The following is a 22,007-nucleotide window of genomic DNA, read 5'->3' on the forward strand; positions in this document are numbered from 1 at the left end:
CAACTCTTGCCTTATAGCAAATTCTTTTCGTTAAGCCAAATCTTACCTTTGGAGAAAATATTTAATAAATTGACTTCTATCATATATGATAGTTTTTCAAATACTTGAAGATAATAGTCTTCTTTAGGTTTCCAGAACCCTCATTATTTTGCTAATTCTTCTCTGAAGAAATTGCAGTCTGTCAACATGCATACACACATACACTCGGAATAAAACAAAAGGAAAAATAAGTCTACATTTGGGTCTGACTAATGACCTGTACAAAATAAAGGGTATTTAAAGTTACTTCAAATTAATTTGAGTTTGGTATTTCAGTCCAATCAAGTCTTGGGTCTGTGACTTACACACTTGCAGTCAAGGGAAATTAGACCAGGTGATAATATCCCACTCACTGTTCTAGTACCTCCATGCAGGTGCAGAGATGCATGGAAATAGGTTCCGCAAACAGCCTCATCTCAGCTCCTGTCTAGTGGATTCTACCTGGTGGTTTCTACACTTCACTGCCTTCCTGGCCGGAGGCTAACAGCTATGTGAAGTGGAAGGTAGGAGCAAAGGATAGCAAAGGAAAACATAGCAATGCTTGAGAGAAGAGCACTGATCTGTCATACCCCTCCCTGTTCCAGGCCAGTGGCGGTGGGTAGAGTTCACCTATTTTTCTTGAATTAACTCATTTTTGTCCTGTTATTTGAAAATACATTTACTCTTTTTTGGAAATGGCATTTGGTGATGGAAGAATTGAAGCGCAGCTAATGGAGGAGCAGTTTCTGACCCTGAATGATATTCATGTAACGCATAAGGACCTTGCCAAAACAGTTATGGTGGCAGTTTTAAACTAGGAAAAAGTGAAAAAAAGTGTATGCTGGCTGGGTTGAGGTTGTATGCAGAGTGAGACATATGTAAAAAGAGAGAGCACATATAAAATATTTTCCTTGATTATCTTTTTACAGTAGAAAAGAGATAACTTCAAAATCAGAAAAATCTGCAAATAACCATGGAGCCTAACCCAACTGACTAGCACTTTCTTACACATCTCCAAAGAAGAAATCCCAGAGTCCCACTGAAAAAATATTCTGCCTAGTTTTAAGTCCTAACTGGAAATTTCAAGTATCTGCATAAAGAGAGAAAGTATTTCATCAAGAGTTCAGGAAAGCAGCATCTTGTGAGATGTGCTATTTTGTTCTGTGTTTTGCACTGACATTATGTTAAGCTTACATGCACTAATTATTAGCCATTGTGAATCCGTAACATTCACAAAATCTGGTTAGTGCACTCCTGTCTGCAAAGTAGATGCTGTTTTTTTTCATATTTGTGCTGCCACATTTGCAACCACACTGTCTTTTAAGACGGTCAGTTATTTGTATATGTTGAACAGCTATGGATGGGAGCGTTATTCTGGGCTTTCAGATCTAGGAAGAAAGTAATCAGTGTTGTCCCTGGACTCAGACATGTTTTCTAAAACTTAACTCAGGTGAATAGATGTCAACACATATGTTGGAAACTTTTGACATTCTGCTCTGTCAACAGCAATTATACAAAGTATGTTTATGTTATGAATATACTTAGGAAGCTTAGAAATAGGATTTTGCGTGTCTACTGCTATAGGGTGGAGACCAGTCTTTGTTTCCCCATAATTTAGCACACATTTAAGCACAGCTAGCTGCATAATAAGTGTTGGGGAAGCAACAAATGAGGGCACGCGAACACAATTAGAAATAGCATGAAATGGTTTAAAGATCATCCTTCCATAGAACCGTAGATCATTAAGGGAGCCTTTGAGATCAGTAGATTGGAGAACCCGATCTACTGATTTTACTTAGTTCAGACAGTTCAGTATCTTGTCGAAAAGAATCAAATGGTAACATAGGTAGGGTTACAACTAAGGTCTCTGAACTCCCAGCCTAGTGATCTCTCCTAATTTATAAAGAAATATGCAAAGTGGACCCTAGGGGGAAAAATGGAAAGTTGTTAAATTTTATCTCCAGTGCTTTCCCCCCTCCCTGTCTTTTAGACATTCTGTGCTGCCCAGACCTTGGCTTCCCAGCGCTCCCGATCATGACTCCTCAAGGCCTCCCTCTATGACCAACCCACCAAGCTCGGGGTATACGCTCAGTCCACCGTCTCCAATCACAATTCACTCACTACACTGACTTTTCAACACTAAAGAGGAAATGATTTGATAAGTTAATTTGGATAAAAGTGGAATCAGTAGTTAAGTTAGCTTAGTACAATGGTCAGTTCCTTAACGCAAGGGAATAACCTTATAATGGAGCATTTTCAGGTTTTGGGATAGGGGACTCGGGGCACAAAAAGGGTGAGTATGCCTTACGTAATGTCACAGACATATTCTATGTAACCTAAGCGAAGGCTACTTATCTATTTATATACATTTTTTTCATACTCCTGAACTACTTGAGAAAGATCTGGCTTCTAATCCTGTCACTAGTAGAGTTTTTAAAAACCTCTCTGAGCACCGTTTTCCATATATGTGAAATTAATAATACCTGTCAATGCCCTCCAGCTAAAGACCACCAGGAACACACCTATGGTTTTAAAAGTTCAGTTTATTCCCCATCACTTCATGGAGAATGCACAGCAGGGTGAACTACAGGGCATCTCAGTAAGAGGGCAGTAAAAAAGTAGAGGATTTCTCTTGATCGGGTTTGCCTTGAAGTGAGGACAATTCTGTGATTGTGTACATTAAAAAAAAAAAATCTACGAGGAAAGCAGAGTGAGGCTAATAGCTGTACTTAGTAAAGAAGCAGTAGTCACTCATATTAGGAGAGGGATGTTTGGTATTTTGTGGTTACACGGTGACCTGGTTTTCATCTGTGCTTAGAAAAAATTATAGAGTGGCCTTGTTTGTCTTGCTTTAAGAGGGACCATGTGTGAGGATGGTGTCCTATGAGAGTCCTTATACCCAGCTGGAAAGCGTTACTGCCTAGTGGTGAGCGCCAGGCCAGCTTCCAGCCACAGTGTGAACCAGATGTGTCAGCTGAATTCACAGGTGTCAGAGGCTATTTTAAAAAAAGAGAAAAAGAAAGAAATCCTAAGTTTAATTTTTTCTTTGTTATCTTTTCTTTTTTTCTTTTTTTGAAAAAGATATGAAGAAATCTATGTAACTAACAGTGGTGAGACCAAAAAGATCTTTCCTCTTCCAATCTCTCCCTTGCTTCCTTCCTTTTTCTTTACATAGTAAAAATGTTTTTGAAGTTGAACCCCCCCCACCTTTTTTACAATTAATTTGTTCCCTTAGAGCTTATAGATAGTTCTGGACTCTGAAATGACTGGAAAATCTTGGGGAAGTGAGCATCTAGATAACACTCATGAGATGGAGTTTTGACAAAGAATTGTGAGAGTGTATTCCTGATTTTGTGGGGGGCGTTTGGCAGGCACGTTTCTAAACTTTTTCTAAAAGTTTGCATTTACTAAAAACGGGATGATCGAATCTGGTGGGGTTGATATAGTGGAAGCAGAGGAGAGGAAAGGTTGTTTTTCTTTGTTTGGGGCTGTAGGCTTACTGACAGTGCAGTCACTTTATAGAAGGTGGCAGTTCCTCCAAAGGAGGCTCCCTGCCCACATTCCCCCCTACAGGGGTGGGAGATGATGCTCTGCTAGATCTGTGCTCCTCCGGTTACCCACCTGTTAATCATCAGTCCTTTGTCGTTTGTGAGAAATCGTGTGGAGTGTGCTGCTTTGATCTTACAAGAAAAAGGAGGCGGTTGTCTTGAAGACGGGGGAGTCTGGGGCTGTTCCTTGAAATATTGAAGGTATGTTAAAAGAGGAGGGTTAAGATTATCTTGGTTGTAAAGCAACTAAAGGGAAAGGGTAGCAAGCACGAACTACATGCCCACCTACATGATATCGTGGGAAAGAAAAGCAGAAGTGTCAAAAGCAGGTCCACCTACATGGTTTTACTGGTAAAAAAAAAAAAAAAAAAAAAAAAGAAAAGCAATCAAGTTTCTCATACTAGACACTCTTAGGGAGACACGTGCCTTAATATCAGACCCTGAGTGTGCTTTCCAGGTTTATTAACCACCTACTACCTCTGGGTTCACCAGCCTCAAACACAGGTAAGGGTTAATGGATGTTAATAATAAATTATTATTATCATTATTGTTATTATTATCTTCTGCAGTCTCTTTGAACTCTGTTGTCTTTTATCTTCAATCACTTCATTGACTCCCATCTAGTAAATAGCTATAAAGCATTTAGCCTTTGGCAGACACTGAGCATGGCACTGTCCAGGGAAAAGTTTTCAAGGAGTTGTTTCACAGGGCAAGTAATTATGAAGCTCAGAACCCTAAAATTCTTCGTTAATGTGAAATTCTTTAACAAATGCTTATAACTTCACCTCTTAGACATTCTGAAATCCCTACACTTATTCAGTTATTATTATTGAAACTATATGCATTATCTCATTTAATCCTTACAATGACCCTGTAAAGGAAGACACTACTATTATTTCCTTGTGTTTCTCAGATGAAGAAACTAAGGCTTACAGAGGAATTAACTAGCACAAGTTCAAATGGTTAGTAAGTGGCAAATCAGGATTCACACACAAGGCTGTGGTGTTCTATATCCAGAGCACCATGAGCACTATGCTCTCTTGCCTTATTAAAAAGTGATTGTCTTGGGCTTCCCTGGTGGCGCAGTGGTTGAGAGTCCGCCTGCCGGTGCAGGGGACACGGGTTCGTGCCCCGGTCCGAGAAGATCCCACATGCCGCGGAGCGGCTGGCTCCGTGAGCAATGGCCGCTGAGCCTGCGTGTCCGGAGCCTGTGCTCCGCAACGGGAGAGGCCACAACAGTGAGAGGCCCACGTATGGCAAAAAAAAAAAAAAGTGCTTGTCTTGATTGATTTTTTTGCATTTATAATTGGATTTATGCCCTTGCTTTACGTTATTAAATTCATGAAGTATATATGCCAACCAAATTCTGCTTTATAATGGTGGGCACCCATTTGTTTTCTGAAAATCCCAAATCTGAAGCCAAGGGCCAGGTGTATTTTGTCTCTTCATAAAATATATTCCACAGCATGTTTATCATTTTAGCTAGAATTCACTCTTGTTTCTTCCAGGATTTTGGCCTTGTGGTCACAGTGTGCAAGAAGTTTATAGCACATTAAATTAAACCCAGAGCCAATTAAATACTCAAATATATTGGGTTTTTTTTAGATTCCCCCAATAAACATTTTATCTTCTCTATTTATTGAGTGTATCCTATTTTCCAAGCGATGTGTTAGATACTTGGAATACACCTTTACTTGTGGTTGGCCTTGAAGAGTAGTGTGTGTGTGTGTGTGTGTGTGTATACAGGTAGTTTTGTCAGTGTCGGTTGATAAATATTGAAGAATTCTGTGAGGCAGTTCCTTGAAATCAGCCATGCAAGGAGTATTTACACCCCAGAAATCTGTTAATGCTATAAATGAAGTTTGGCTTTTGTTGTTCAGCATTTTTCCATGGGGGAGGGGAGAAAACGTGACCACTGAATTTAGAAAGCCTGCATTTCTGTTAAGGAAGAGATAAGATCATATGCTGAGAATGGAGAGTAATGGCAGCGGTAGGTGAATTGAAAAGAGTAGAAATGTTTTAGAACAGCTGTTCAGAAAAATAGGAAAGAGAAGAGACTGAGACCACGGTGGAATCATACATTTGTTACATGCATATAGATAATTATTTGGAAGGAAAACTGAAATTGTACGCTGCCATGTAAAAGTGGTGAAACTGTGACTTTTATATGCAATTTAGATGCTTTGGGTAGTGAATAAAACTTAAAGAAAATGAAGGTTTCTAGTTAATTGCCTGTTCCATTAAATTAGGTGGAAGGGAGCCATGTGGGATAAGTCTGCCTCTGTCTAAGGTTGAAATTTCTTGCAGTTTTGTTGTGCATAATTGTATTAATCTGTCAATTAAGTGTTTTTATTTATTTATTTTAAAATTTATTTTTTTATTTTTGGTTGCTTCGGGTCTTTGTCTGTGCGCACAGGCTTTCTCTAGTTGCAGCAAGTGGGGGCTACTCTTCGTTGTGGTGCGTGGGCTCCTCATTGCAATGGCTTCTCTGGTTGCGGAGCACGGGCTCTAGGCATGCGGGCTTCAGTAGTTGTGGCGCACAGGCTTAGTTGCTCTGCAGCATGTGGGATCTCCCCGACCAGGGCTCGAACCCGTGACCCCTGCATTGGCAGGCGGATTCTTAACCACTGCACCACCAGGGAAGTCCCTAAGTGTTTTTAAAAGTAACAAAGATGCATTCCATTTGGATAATGTATTACTCTTTTCTTTTTTTTTATTATGATCCAGAGCCTGATTTTTTTTTTAAACACCTTTAGTGGAGTATAATTGCTTTACAATGGTGTGTTAGTTTCTGCTGTATAACAAAGTGAATCACTTATATGTACACATATATCCCCATATCCCCTCCCTCTTGAGCCTCCCTCCCACCCTCCCTATCCCATCCCTCTAGGGGGTCACAAAGCACCTAGCTGATCTCCCTGTGCTTTGCAGCTGCTTCCCACTAGCTATTTTACATTTGGTAGTGTATATGTGTCAATGCTACTCTCTCACTTCCTCCCAGCTTACCCTCTCCTACCCCCATGTCCTCAAGTCCATTCTCTTTGTCTGCATTCTAGCAGCTTCATTGAAATACAGTAATATGTCACCAGAGATCAACAATAAAGGAGATCAATAGAACTCAAAGAACAATATCAAAGAACAATAAAGGAGTATGTATTACTCTTCCAAGTGCTTTCACTGTGTAATATCTCTTGATCTCCTTTATTGTTGATCTCTGGTTGATGTACTACCATTAGAGAAATAAGATGAGATATATAGGTTCAATAAATAACAGGGCAATGAAAAGTCATTGTAGATGAGTTATAAAAATTATAAATTTGTCTTGTATCCCTGAACTAAATAGATCTACTTTGAATCACTTTCTTCAGATCAAAAATATAAAAGTAGAACATAAAAAAGCTATATATCTTTCCTAGAAATAACAGTTAAAAGGCTCAAACATAAGTCTCTCTCTATTAACTTGCTCTCCTAGATTGGCGATTTCACAATTTATGGGTCTGTATGTTGCTTGTACATATTGAGTAGATATTCTACTCCAACATCAAAAGCATTGGTGAATGATTTCAAAGCTAATTGTCAAGCTTTCCTAGTTAATTCCTTAAAAGAATTCAATCGGCAGTTTTTAAGTACAGAGATTTGGTTTCTTAGGAAGAAAAATCTCTTGACATTCCAGCCTTGAATTTGGTAGTTATTACCTAGAATGAACATTTATTATGTGGATGGCAGTCAGCTGGCTCTTCCTGAATTTAGAAAAGTAACCCAGAATACATTTAACTGTTGGGAACTTTAACACACTTTTCTAGAGCTTTGAGGGCATAATAGCCACAACCGTAATAGTTGTTTAGAAATCTGGGGGGAGTCAACATTTTTATGACACTTTGAGCATTCTTAGAATGACCTTTACAAACCAAACTTTTGAGGCACTTTGAATCTTGTAGGTGACTTTTTCAAGGCACTGGTGTTCTTTGTTTTTAATGAATATTCCAATACTTGAAGTAAAATAGCCTTTTGGGGAGTTGTAACTATATAGTGTAGCCTAAGCTAATTTTACCATGTAAGAATTAATGGTCTGTGGAGCTAAACCATTACTGACAAATTACAAAAATGCTTAATTGCTTAAAGGTGCACAATTCACAAATGTGTAGCTGTTTGAGGGCATGCTTTAACAGATGACTAGGACCCTTAGACTGTCCTTTCAAATTATATCTTAAATGGAATACATTAATTTTTAGTATTTTTTTAAATGTGGTATAAATTCTCAAAGGTTAAAAAAAAAAAGGTAAAGACAGGGAAACTGCTCTTCCTGCCAATAGATTTTTCATCTCTTTTAGTGTACTCTAATTATACCTTGATTACTATGAATGTATTTTTTCTACTTTGGAAAATAAATGTTTTATTTTCAAATAAATGAAGATGTTCACTAAAATACTGCTGTTAAATTTTAGATGAATTTATTACGAGGAGAGTTCAGAGTTGACTTTTTGTATTTTGTCTTAGCTTCTGTACTTAAATTGGGCATAACACTCACAGAAGTAGACTCAAAGAACATTACTGAGGCTATCCTTTTTGATAGGAATTGTACAGATAAATTATCACATTCAGTCTCTAAACTCTATTAGTATGCTTATTTCAGAAATACAATATTTCAAAAAATATAATACAAGTTGGGCAGTATTTACAGTAATGGAGATAAAAATTGGAATGATTACCACCTATAGACACAATTTTCTTCTTCTTTTCATTATATATCAGTTGCTTCTGTACCAAAAAGTGTTTGGTTTCAGCAGTGACAGTTCCTATAGACCCTGATACATGGGCTTTTGCTTTCCTGCTTCAAACTCAGTAAGGAAACATGAGAGCTGGAATCAGGGTCCACTATTTGCTTGTGGAATACTGAGCAACCCAGAGGCCACATAAGACTATCCGGTTGGTAGTTGGAGAAGGTGAGGGACCCAAGAATTGGCTTTTGGAAATCCTTCATTGCCAGGATTTGTGTTATAAACAAAAGTGCCCAGAAAGTTGAGACCGATCATGAAAAAACAATGTCTTAGAAAACAAAACAGTTTTGGGTGGAAAGTGAAAATTCAGCCTGTTTAAAACTATGGCCGTATCACAGAATGAGAGTTCAAGTCTGTGGTCCATGAGGTAGAGGTAGTTCAGCCCAGTGGTTTCCACATCCTTTTTAAATAGCCGAATTACTTTCATTCCAAGTAAAATTTTACCCTATATTTCAACATAACAAATAGTGGTGGTATTTATTTTGCAGAGAAAAATTTAAGCTTTTCATTATGATAAATTTCATCAATTAAAAATAATTAGGTACTTTAGATGAACACAAGTATTTGAAATACTGATTTTCAAGTGACATTTGCCGTATGCATCCAGTCTGTTTCTCAATTTTGTTTTGGTTACTCAGTGAGTAAATATTTGTGGTATATAACAGATTCAATTGTGTGCGCTCCTTTTGGTTTTGAAATTTGTGTTTAAAAATTCAAACCAAATATTTGCACAACTGTGATTCAGTTCAGTAATACAACTGAAAAAACTGGGATCGTGGAGGTCCATTTCCTTGCCAGTAACACAAGGACTAGTCTCAGCATAGAGCTTGTTCCCCTGATATTTTTTGAAAAAGCCACCCTGACTTCTCACAATGAAAGCATTCATTCATTCTCATGTTCTTCCTTTTTTTTTTTCTCCCTCTCTTGGTCCCTCAAAAAGTAACTTCATGTATATTTACATCACCATTGATTTTTCTATTATAGGAGCGGCAGAAAAGAGTTCTAAGCATGGTGCGGAAGACAAGACTCAGACCATTATTACAGCCATGAAGGAAAGAATGAAGATCAGGGAGACAAACAGGCCAGAGGTGTTTGAAGTAATTCAGGAAATGTTTCAGATTTCTAAAGAAGATTTTGTGCAGTACACAAAGGCGGCCAAACAGAGTGTACTGGACGGGACATCTAAGTGGTCAGCAAAAATAACCATTACAGGTAAAAATAAGTCTTTTTTAAAATTTTCATTCCATATTGAGATTTTTATATGTCTTAGAAATCACCGCTACTAATAGTTATAGGTAAGATAAGTAGAATTTTTCAATCTTGTCAATATTGAAGTCTAATTGGTACTTCAAATTTCTGAAATGTGTACTAGATAATTGAAATCATTTCAGTCTATGTCTTGTTCTAATCAAAAGCTCTTCAAGAGGAAGAAAGTTCTATTTTGTAATATACTCATCATTACCCTGCAGTTTACAAGAGACTAGCTTTGTTGCTGCCTGTCACTGATAAATGACAAGAGTAGCCAGTAATCTCTTCGGTCAGTTTTTCTTAATGAGAAAACAAATATTGTTTTATATACTCCTGGATCGGTATCCCTCATTCATTTGGTCCTTGATTTGGCAATCTGAGTTTAGTGATGTCTAATAACTTGAACTTCTGAAGTTGCTTGTAAGTAACAGCAACTGCATATGTTACATGTTGATATTTACCACGCCTTTTAACTTACTCATATTGTATTCAAAAGGTAAAATAAAGAAGCTTCTGTTACTGAGTTGAGCTGATCAATACTGACAGTAAATTCATAAATAAATAAATACATTTTAAATCACAGACCTTTGAATTACGTTGGGTAATTTGCTTATTGTATGTGCATTCTCATTTATCTATACATGGTGCAGTGATATATATGAGTATATAGCTAATATGCATATGTATGTATACCACTACTGTCATTACAGGCAAAAGCAAATATTCATGAAAGGAAGGTTTTAATGTTCCGTGATTCATTCTTTTCTTAAACATTTTGTTAAGTCCTGTTGCTCATGAAAATGAAAGCAATGGGGTTGCATTGCAAACCAAGGGGACAACGAAATAGAAAATGTTTCCTTCATTATCATTTTTTTTGTTTCTGAGGAAATCTTTATATTAAAAGTTTGAATTTGGTTTATTTCAGTGGTTTCTGCACAAGGCTTGCAGGCAAAAGACAAAACAGGGTCAAGTGACCCATATGTTACAGTTCAAGTTGGAAAGAACAAAAGAAGAACTAAAACCATTTTTGGAAACTTGAATCCAGTATGGGATGAGAAGTTTTATTTGTAAGTAAATAATGAAACTATTACAAATATTAAAATATTTCAGGATAAATTTAAGACAGGCATTCACAGTATGCAAGCCATAATTATCTCATATTTTAATGGTATCTATGCATAAATTATAAAAAAGTAAAACTAATATTATGAACTCAGTAACCTCATAATATTTATTATTTATTCTTCATCTTGAGAAGCAAGTGAATTAAAAAAAATATTACAAACAAAAAAGTTGGCACAGCTAAGATGAGTTTGCAGGAGAAAAAAAAAAGATTATGACATGATCTGTAACTTGGGTTGACCCAATCTAGTAAGGAATTTACAAGCTTGATTCAGCAATAGCTTGGCATCTGAAGATTGATGACTAAAGACAATAGAAAGATTTGGGGCATCACCGGGCCCATTACAGCTACACCAGCCTGTACTGATGAAATTGTTGATGATAACTTTTAAAACCTCTCATTTTCTGTGAGGTCATTTATTTTAAATCTCTTATATCCTGTACCAAACAGCAAGAAATCATTTTTTGTCAAGGCTTCTTTTCTTTCTATTAGCCCTTCTTGGAGAGAGATAAGATAATTTCCAATTACCATTTGGTAGAAATAAAAAGCCCTAACTGTGAGTTTAAAGGCAGACTGTTCTTTTTCTCTCCTTCTTTCTTTGTTAATAGTTTACACATTGATCTCATAAACATGCTAAATGAGCAAACTCAACACATACAGCTTGTTTGGGAATGTGGACAAGAGTATATATAAAATACAGAATTTCACATGTATATTGGCTGATGAAGGGAGTGTTAAGAAAAGGGTGTGGAAAATCAGTTGGGACCCAATAACAGAGAGTACCGTGGAAAAAGTTAAGAGCTTTCTATGCTTCCTACTTCAGACTGCTGGGAGAAACCATTTTAATATCTCTTTGTTTGTTAAGAGAAGATAAGAAATCAATTGATAGTCATAAATTCTTAGTCCTAAGGCAGTCAAGTTAAGTGAATAAAGTAGGATAAGGGCAAAAAAGGGGAGGGACTGTGGGAAGCTTGAGAGCAAGTGACTTGGGAAAGAGACAGCTTCCACTGCCACGCAGTCCTGCAGCTGCAATGCAGCTAGAGTTTCCAGTTTCTTAGGAGAAGCTGGACATTTGAAAGTTTAAAAAGAACTTTATTGAACTATAATTGGAAAAAAAAGTCTACATCTTCAAACTGTACAATTTAAGTTTTGACGTATGTATACCCCATGAAACCATCACCACAGACAGGAAAATGAGCATATCTGTCAACCCCAAAAGGTTCTTTATGCCCCATTGAAGCCATCCCTCCTGACTGCCCCCCCCCCCATGCAGGCAATCACTGGCTGGCTTTATGGTGCTATAGGACTTTTTTTTTGCATTTCTACAATTTTATGTGAATAGATCTTACAGCATGCGTCCTACTTTTGTGTGTTTTTTTTTCACTCAGCATAGCTGTTTTGAGATGTTGTAGGGTTTAGCAATAATTTATTTCTTTTTATTGCCAGGTAGCATTTCATTGTATTAAAATATAACCGTTTGTTTATGTAGTCACCTTCAATGGCCATTTGGTATGTTTCTAGTTTTTAGCTATTAAAAAAAAAAGTTGTTAGGAGCACTTATCTGGACATATGTTTACATTTCTCTTGAATAAATACCTAAGACTAGAATAGCTGGAACATATATTAGGATCATGTTTAATTTTTAAGACTCTTCCTAAGTGCTTGTACCATTCTATGTACATTTTCACCACCTATGTATGGGAATTCCAGGTCATACAAATCCTTCCAGTGTCAGGCCAGTCTTTTGGATTTTAGCCATTCTAATACATGTGTCTTGTTATCTTATACTGCTTTTATTTTGTATTTATCTAACGATTAATGATTTCAGGCATCTTAGAATATGTTTATATGCTATCCATGTGTCTTCATTAGTTAACTGTCCAAGTATTTCGCCCATTTTTATTTTTGTGTGTTTTTATTTGTATAAGTTTTATATTTTTATGTTTCACACGTTGGTCTATGATACATTTTGATGTGATTATTTATAATGTGGTATAAGTTATAGACCCAAGTTCTTTATTTCGTATATGGAAATCCAATGGTTCCTGCACCATTTTTTGAAAACACTGTCCTTTCTGTACTAAACTGCTTTTGTACCTTTTATAAAATTCAGCTTTCTGTATATGTGTGGAGATTATTCCTGTTTCTGGATTTTTTATTCTGATCTTTTTCTCCATGTATATGCCACTACCACATGGTCTTGATTACTATAGTTATACTTTATAATAAATAAAGTCTTAAAATCAGGTAGTGCTAGCCCTCCAACTTTTTCTTTTTTTCAAAGTTATTTTATCTGTTTTAGAACCTTTGAATTATTTTCATGTGAAGTTTTTAATTGGCTTCTCATTTTTCACACAAAAGGAAGCCTGATACGGTTTTGATTGCTTTATTGCCTTGGCTAAGAATTCCAGTATAATGCCAAGTAAAAGTGATAAGAGCAGACATCCTGGCCTTGTTCCTGATCTTAGATGGAAGACGTTCCTTTCTTGATTAACTGTGATATTAGCTTTGGGCTTATTGCAGATGCAACTTTTCCAGTTAAGACAGCCATCTTCTACTTCCAGTAGGCTAAGAATTTTGATCAGAAATCAATATTGCATTTTGTCTAATGCTTTTACTGCATCTATTGAGAGAATCATATAATTCCGAATGTCATTTTTAAAACTTTACTTGGCCGATATTGTTCCATTGTCTTTGTGTTTGCCTCGCTTCCTTATTTTCAATGATAAATCTGTTGTCTTCTTTGTTACCTTGTACATGTCTTTTTCCCCCCATAATTGCTTTTAAGGTTTTGTTTTCTTTACTCACCTGTACAATTTGACTGCAGTGCGCCATGGTGTAATTTTCTTTGTGTTTCTGGTGCTTAGGGTTTATTGAGCTACTTGGGCCTGTGAGTTTGCAGATTTCTTTAAATTGGGGGAAATTTTGGCCACTGTTTCTTTAAATATTCTTTCTGTCCCTGTCTTCTGGAGATTTCACTTATACATATATTAAGCCTCTTGAAGTTGTCCCACAGGCCACGGATGCTCTTACGTTCTCTCTCCCTCTCTCTCTGCCTCCCTTCCTTTCTCTGTGTTTCGCTTTAAATTATTTCTATTGGTAGGCATTCAAATTCACTGACCTTTTCTTCTGTAATGTCTAATCTACTCTTAATCCAAGCCACTGTGTTTTTCATCTCAGACATTTATTTTCCATGTCAGGGAGTTCAAATTGAGTCTCTGTATCTTCCATATCTCTACTTAATTGTTTTAAAAATTAAGATGTTATTGGTGGGGGGAGGTTCATAGGAAAATTTGGGGGAATGTGTAGTGATTTCCCATGTACCTGCTACCCCCAGGCATGCATAGCCTCCCTCCATTATCACCATCTCCCAGCAGCACGTGGGTATATTGTTACAATTGATAAACCTACATTGACACAAGATAATCACTCAAAATTCAGAGTAGACATTAGCTTTCTCATTGTGTTTTACATTTTATACATTTGGGCAAATGTGTAATGACATGTATCCATCATTATGGCATCATACAAAGTACTTTTACTGCCTTAAAAATCTTCTGCACTTCATCCATTCATTCCTCTTCCCTCGCCAAATCCTTGGCAACTACTGATCTTTTTACTGTCTCCAAGTTTTGCCTTTTCTAAAACGTCATATAGTTGGAGTCATACAGTATGTAGCATTTCCAGATTGACTTTTTTTTTCATTTAATAATATGCATTGAAGGTTCCCCTGTGTTGTTTTTCATGGCTTGATAGCTCATTTCTTTTTCAGCACTGAATAATATTTAATTGCCTTGATGTACTAGAGTGTTTTTATTCATTCACCTGCTGAAGAACATCTTGGTTACTTCCAAGTTTTAGTCATTATGAATAAAGCTGCTATAAATATTCATATGCAGGTTTTTATGTGGACATAAATTTTCAGCTCCTTAGGGTAAATGCCAAGGAGTATGATTGCTAGATTCTATGGTAAGGGTATGTTTAGTTTTGTAAGAAATGGTCAAACTGTCTTCCATAGCGGCTGGACCATTCTGTGTTCTCCCCAGCAGTGAATAACAGTTCCTCTTGTTCCACATCCTCTGTAGCGTTTGACATTGTCAGTATTTTGAATTTTGGCTGATCTGGTAGGTGCATATGATACCTCGTTTTAATTTGATTTTTCATTTGAGATGATCCATGTGGAACATCTGTTCATTTGCTTATTTGCAGTCCTGTTCATTATCTTTGGTGAGGTGTCTGTTAAGTTTTTTGGCCCATTTCTTAATCGAGTTGTTTATTATTGAGTTTTAAGGTTTCTTTGAATATTTTGGATAATAGTCTTTCATCACATGTGCCTTTTGAAAATACTTTCTCCATGTCTGTGGCTTGTCTTCTCATTCCCCTGACACTGTCTTTCTCTACTTACCTTTCTGATTCATGCAATACTCATAATAATTGCTTTGATGCCCTTGACTGACAATTCTAACATTTGTGTCCATTCTTGGTCAGTTTTGATTGATAATTTCTTTTCCCTTATTTTGTGTCGTGTTTTTCTGCTACTTCATGTGCCTGGTAATTTTATATTGAATGACAGACTTTGCAAATATTACTTTGTTGGTTGCTGGATACTTTTGGCATCCTCTAAATATTCTTGAGCTCTGTTCTGAGACATAGTTAAGTTACATGGAAACATATAGTTCTTTAGGTAGGTCTTGCTTTTTAAAATTGGTTAAGTGGGAATGAAATAGCACTCAGCTTCAGGCTAATTATTCCTCAGTACTGAAGCAAGACTCTAACATGTCCTCCACCTACTGACTCATGAATGATAAGGTTTTCTTGTCTGTGCAGTAGACACAAACACTATTTCTAGCCTTGGTGAGTGTTGGGCACTGTGACATCTAATCCTTTCAAGGGTGGCTTTTAACCTGGCTTTGGGTAGTTTCATCACATGCGTGCACTTATTACTCAGCGGATTGCCCAAGATGAGCCTGAAGTAGGTTATTGCTTTCTTTCTGTTCAGTTCTCTTCTTTTTGATAGTATGTATGCCCTGTGACTTTTGCTACATTGGCTTTTTCAGATTTTCAGCTCTGTCGTTCCAACTCAGAGAGTCCAATGGACTCCACCTGGGTTTTCTCTCTTTGCACAGTGGCCTGGAAACTCCCTCAGGGAAGTAAGCTGAAGTAATAGTAAGGCTCACCTTGTTAATTTTTTTCACCTCCTTGAAATCACTGTTCTTCTTTGACAGATCTTCAGTATATTGAGAAACAATGTTTTATATATTTCGCTCACTTTTTGACTTTTCATGTGGGGGGAGTCTCTAGTCCCGGTTACTCCCTCTTGACTAGAATAGAAAGTCTAGAACTTTGAATTTAATTGATAAGCAAAACAAAATAAAACAGTATGAAAGCCAACACAGAACATGTCAAACAAGGTACAACCTTTGGAGGTATGTGAGCCATAGGTTTTCAGCTGCAATCTATGAAATAAAGCATCCATTTAAAGAAATGCAGCAGTAGAAATATTCTAGTTTTATAATCCTGCAAAGGACCCCCTTTGACAAATCAGCTGAATAATGATAAGTGCATGCATATGAGGAAACTTCCCAAGACCAAGGTAAGGTCCACCCAAAAGAATTAGATATGACAGTGCCCAGTGTTCAGTCACGTCAGGAATAGCGTTTGCTCCCACTGGACAGGCTAGAAAGATTCATGGTTCATGGGCTGAGTGTACTGGAATGGATATTGAAAACATGAGTAATCAGTATTCTAACTGGCAGTTTTTCATGTAATTTACTGTATACCTGTTTTCCTTTTGATAGGAGGCACCAACAATACATGTATTCTTAAAACAGCATCCTTTTCAAGGAAGAAGAAATTCAAATTTAAATTTATTGCACCAGGCTGTGCATATAATATATATATATAGCATATTTTTCACATTTTTCACTTTACTGACAAAATATTTATGAGCTTTAAGTGAAATCATGCTCACAGATATTTTCCATATTTTCCTTCTAGAATATAAAAAAATGAATGCCTAAATTTTCAACAGCAATTAATTTTGTTGCCAGTTACCTGAACTCCAAGATTCCATTTTTATTATTGATATTCTATGTCACTGGTTCTAGAAATACTATTTTGAATCTACCGGTGCATGATTTCATTTGACCATGAAAATGGTGTGAAAGTTGCAAACTCATCTTCCTTTATAAGGAAGGAGGAAATGAGTTCATAGTGTATTTATGTGCAGATTTTGAAAAATGCGTACATGTCGCAGATGAACTCACCCAGGCCTCCCACTACCCTGACAGCTCTGCCCTGTGAACCGGAGTGTAAAAACGTGTCCTGACATTCTGAGAATAGGGCGGCTTATTCATCGTATGGCTTTAGTTTGCATTTTGGGCAATTTGCTTCAATTCTGAGCTTTAGCTTTTCTAATACGGAGAAAATGGGATAATACATACTTCCCAGGACTGATATATTTGTTGAGATAATGTATATAGAGCTTTTGTCACTTGTTAAGCATATTCAAAATGACAGTTGTATTTTTATAATTATTAGCATTAATAACATGATCACATCCTTTGTGCCGAGATTCAGGACTTAGAGCAGAAATGGCAGTAATACTTTCATACCGAAAAGGTTCCAACCTGGATAGTGAGGCCAAGAGGAGTCTGATGAACAAGGTGCTGTAGGAAGGAAGTACTGCTGAAAGAAGAATTTAGAGAATTGAAACTGGGCAAAGTTTTGAGACATGGTTTTATCCAACTCCCTCATCTTACTAATGAGAAAATCAAAGCTTAGACAGGTTATAGTAGAGACAGGACTACAAAGCAGCCCCCTATTGTGAAGGCAAAAATAAAATACAAGTAGAAATAAAGAGGTGTGTCTTTCCCCACCTTCAGACTCTTCCTGTGGAAAAAGTGCAGTTCGCCTGAACCAGGCAGGCAGTCACAAAGCTGGTAAGACAAAAATGCAGATGAAGTAATTTTTCAATTTTTTTTGTTTGAAAGCCTAATGGTTCCCCCACTAATGGCACTTTGATGCCCTCAAAAGATTAATGCTAAGTAATTTCAATTTTAATTTTACCTCTCTTGCCATGGGTTGAAAAAAGTTTGAAATTAATCTTCAAAAGACTATGGATGTGTGATTCTAGAATGCGGCACTCTGGACAGTGTTTACAGAGAACAGAGACATGACCAATTAAGCCCTTGCAGAAATGTGGGGTAGGAGGGGTTGTAAACGTGTAATTTTTAAAATATCACATGAAAATTAATTACACTAATCTATATGAAAGCACTTTGAAATTGATATAGTGTTACGTAAATCTAAGGTGCCCCTTATCTTTGCTCTTGGATCCTAGTAAGTTATGGATTCGATCATTTCATAATTAATTATGACCCGATTTTATTTTCCTGTGCTACAATTAAAGAAATGGTTATGCTTATCATAAACCATTCCCTCAGGAGGAAAAGGAGTCAGTCTCTCCCAGTGGGTTCTAGAGAGAAAATAGTAGTATAGTCTGCCCATTTGAATAAGACATTTTGTAGTTAGAAGACTTAAATTTTATATATGTGTTGATACTGTGCTTTCTAGAGAACTCTACAGTTGATCCTTGGTGACTCACTTTTGCTAACATAGGAAATAAAAACAAAATATGCTGATTCCCTCCTGGAGGGGCAGTAGCCGGTACGTATTGGCTATCTTTTTTAGATTGGTGTCAATATTAACCATTGGAGTAAAGAGTTATTTTAATAACAGAGAGTCTAGTCAATACAATGCCTGTGGTAGGCGTGTGGACACGCCCTCATTTATTCATGGTGGTGTTGGATAGGCACGGCAGTGGTGTTTAAACATTCTACTCATGTATTGACTGAACAACCAGCTTCACTTGCTTTGTGGGGTATCAGTTAAATTCCACCCTCATTTCCTGAGTGTCCTTTATATGCAAAGCACTGTACTGGGTCCACGGAAAGTACTGACTTGAGTAATTTCATGTTATACCCAAAAGCTCTCTGGCCTTCAAGTTTACAAACCTGAGTTCCAGAACTATTCTGGATCCAGCATGCTTCTTGACCTCCAGGAAACCCCTCAACCTCTTTGAATCTCAGTTTCACAGTGGGCATTGTGCACAAAAAGTATTCCCCACCTTGATTCAATGAAGTTATTATTAGGAGGTAGTGTACATGAAAGCTCTTTTAACACATAAGCACCCAGAATTCATAATGCTGTTATTTGGCCCTTTGAAGCATATGCCACCCATGTTGCATTCACAGCTACCCAGATGGGGTGGCACACCGAGTGCCTCAGGCCCAAGGCTCTCCACTGTGCCATGTGCTGCTCAGCCCAGGGCTGAGTATGAATTAAGCATAAACTAAGCTCCATAGGAGATAACATTTAAATACTACAGTTAAATAAAAATGTCTTCAGAGCATGGCAGGTTAATATTTTAAAATGACAGCCTGAATGTAATCAAGGATTTGATTTATTGCCTGGGTTACTAGCGGAGGCCTTTCCTGGGCTATGTGGGATGGGAGCATTTCCTCAGTCGTCTGAGCTAGCTTACAGTGATGCATCAGGAAGTCATCTGTCAAGAAGATAGTCCCACGATTGTCTAAAGCAAGAAGGAGTTTAGTCACACTTCACGGGCTTACAAATTTGTTTACTTATCATTGTCTACATTGTGAATATGCCTGGCAACAGGGGGATATAATAACCAGTACTGCCTTTCACTTAGTAAACAAGGTTGAACCATTACTCATCCATATACAGCAGAGCCAATAGACTAGCACCTACTTCATGAATAATTCATACCAGAACTTAAGGGTTAGTAAGGAGAGGAAGGTGTACGGAAAGAGGTCTGGACAGAATTCAATGAAGTATAAACTTAGGGCCACCAAAAAGAATTGATTTATAGTCAACAAACCATAAAATTTTGGATCAGGACAGATCCTTGATATTCTGTAGGCTGAGATACAGAGGAACATATACTTTGCTTAGTTTTAAACTGAGGATCAACTAGAATTCAAACAAAATCCCCCAAATCTTTAGGGAGCAGTTAAATTACAAACAGCAAACTCTTGGGGCAATGGGGTCTATTCTGTAGAGATCCCTCTTGGTGGGAAGAAAGGATCTACATTTAAACTGGTCCATAGAAAAGGAATTAGGAAGAAACAAATTGTATTACAGAAAGCCTTTGCAGGAGTCCAGGAAAAGCCAAACAGTAGAACTCCAAAAGGGCAGAAATTATTATGCTTATTTATTTTCTCTATTTTTCTCTGATGTTTGTCCATCTCTATGTGTTTTTCTCCATCTCTGCCCCTCCATTATATATTTTCTCTTCTCTCTCTCCGTCTCTCCCTCTCCCTGTCTGCCTCTCATCTGTCACTGTCCTTCCTTGTGTCCCTTCCCCTCCCTTCTTTCCTCCCCGCTCTGTACTCCAGTCTGATTCCTGATGTCTAATCAATAGCTTTTCATTAATTAGCTTCCATGTGGTTCGTAATAGCCTTAGCACTAAGGTCATGTGTTTCCTACCTCTAGTGCTCACGGTTTCTTTGCATTTTTAAGCAATTAGCCCAATTCCTCTTTGTGAAACAAACCATACAAGTCGTGGGTGGTCTCCTGGTGACTAATTTGAGCCTATGGATTGAACCAATTCCCCCTGAGTAGAAAATATATATATATATATATATATATATATAAAATGTAAGTAAAGGTACTTACAGCCATCTGGATTTATGTAGCATTTTCAAGACCCAATCACTATAGCCAGCCATCCTCTATTTGGTTCATCCCCCCACCTCTTGGATGTGCCCCACATGTGGACCAACCATTTTGAAGGCAGAGAAAGGAGACTCACATGCTAGTGCTATCCCTAGCCAAATTGGAAATGTGCAGATCTCTACCGACTTAGAACTGTACAATGTAAAGTCCAACTTCCTGGGCATTTTGTGTGTGTGTGTCAGTACCAGCTCCAACCCTCTTGAGAAAAATAATTCTTTCAACAAATATTTATGTGTGAGGCACTCTCCTAGATGCTACAGACATTGAGGTAAATATGCACAATAGTTGCTTCCTCGTACAGAGTTCTCATTCTAATTGGTGGGGAGACTGTGCTGAGACTCATATCACCTAGGAAAAGAGTCAATGCTAGGAAATTAGGGGAGAATGGACAGTTCTCCTTGGTCCTGCCCTCCTGGCTGAGCTTGACAATAGAACATTTATCTCTATGTAAAGGGTGTATAAAACAAGATAATATTGGACAAAAGAAATTCTAGATAAGTAATCACCTTATTGAGATATAATGGCTAGGAAGAAAAATCTAAAACCCAAATCACTGAAAGTATCATCATAATTATAGTCACTGATATTTGTGTAACCATTTACTGTATCTTAACTGCTACCACATGTATTACACTTCTCAAATACCTTACGAAGCATTGCCATTACTGTTGTTGTTGTTGTTGTCATTTTATAAATAAGAAAGCTAAGACTCAGGGAGGGAAACAGATTGTTGCTAAAGAATTCATCCAAACAAGGAAAGTAAAAGAACGAAGACTCTTATCCTCATCTTCTATTACTGCAGTAAGTGCCCTTTCCACACTATCTCATTCCCTTACTAGTGCCAGTCATTCAAAACAACCACCCAAAGAGAGCCAGGGAAAACCCAGTACAAAAAACCCAACGTGAAAACAGATAAGTGAAGATATTGAAGATATTTTTTACAAAAGACTGAAAATGAACTTCTAGAAATGAAAAATACATTGTGTACAATGGAAAGTACACTGAATAGGGATGACGCAGATTGAATATTGCAGAAGAAAAGATTATTTATCTTACAGACATAATAATAAAAAAAAATGAGATGAAACACAGAAAATTTCAAAGAATAAACAGAACAGTTGAGACTGGTTCAAGAAGCCAAAAATCATCTAATCGGAGTTCCCTAAAGGAGAAGGGAAGATGGGTATAAAAAGTATCTGAGGAAATAATGGACTTTCTTTTCCCAAATTTGATCAAAATTAAAAACCCACAGGCTCAAGAAGCTCAATGAATCTCAAGCATAAGATACATGAGAAAATTACATCAACACAACATAGTCAAATTGCTCCGAACCAGTGAAGAAAAGGAAATCATGAAAACTTCCAGAGAAAAAAGGCACAACATACACAGAGTAAGAAAAATAAAGATGGCCTCAGAAATGGTGTAACCAGTAGTACAATGGAGCATCATCTTTTCATTGTTGTAAGAAAAACTGTCAAACTAAAGTTCTAAACACAGAGAAAACACTCTTCAAAAAAAGGCAATGAAGTG

The 22,007-nt window shown here is 37.1% G+C and overlaps 1 protein-coding gene across 1 annotated transcript in view; it reads left to right on the plus strand.

Moving 5' to 3' along the window:
- Positions 1-22,007, plus strand: part of UNC13C (unc-13 homolog C) — a 591,853-nt gene that overhangs the window by 232,608 nt on the left and 337,238 nt on the right. The window contains exons 10-11 of the mRNA XM_029237965.1: positions 9,329-9,556; positions 10,518-10,659. Of these exons, the coding sequence (XP_029093798.1) occupies positions 9,329-9,556; positions 10,518-10,659 (370 nt within the window). The remainder of the gene's footprint in view (positions 1-9,328; positions 9,557-10,517; positions 10,660-22,007) is intronic.

This window comes from Monodon monoceros, unplaced genomic scaffold, assembly GCF_005190385.1.
Source record: "Monodon monoceros isolate NGI ecotype Baffin Bay Population unplaced genomic scaffold, NGI_Narwhal_1 Super_Scaffold_21, whole genome shotgun sequence".
Taxonomy (NCBI): Eukaryota; Metazoa; Chordata; class Mammalia; order Artiodactyla; family Monodontidae; genus Monodon; species Monodon monoceros.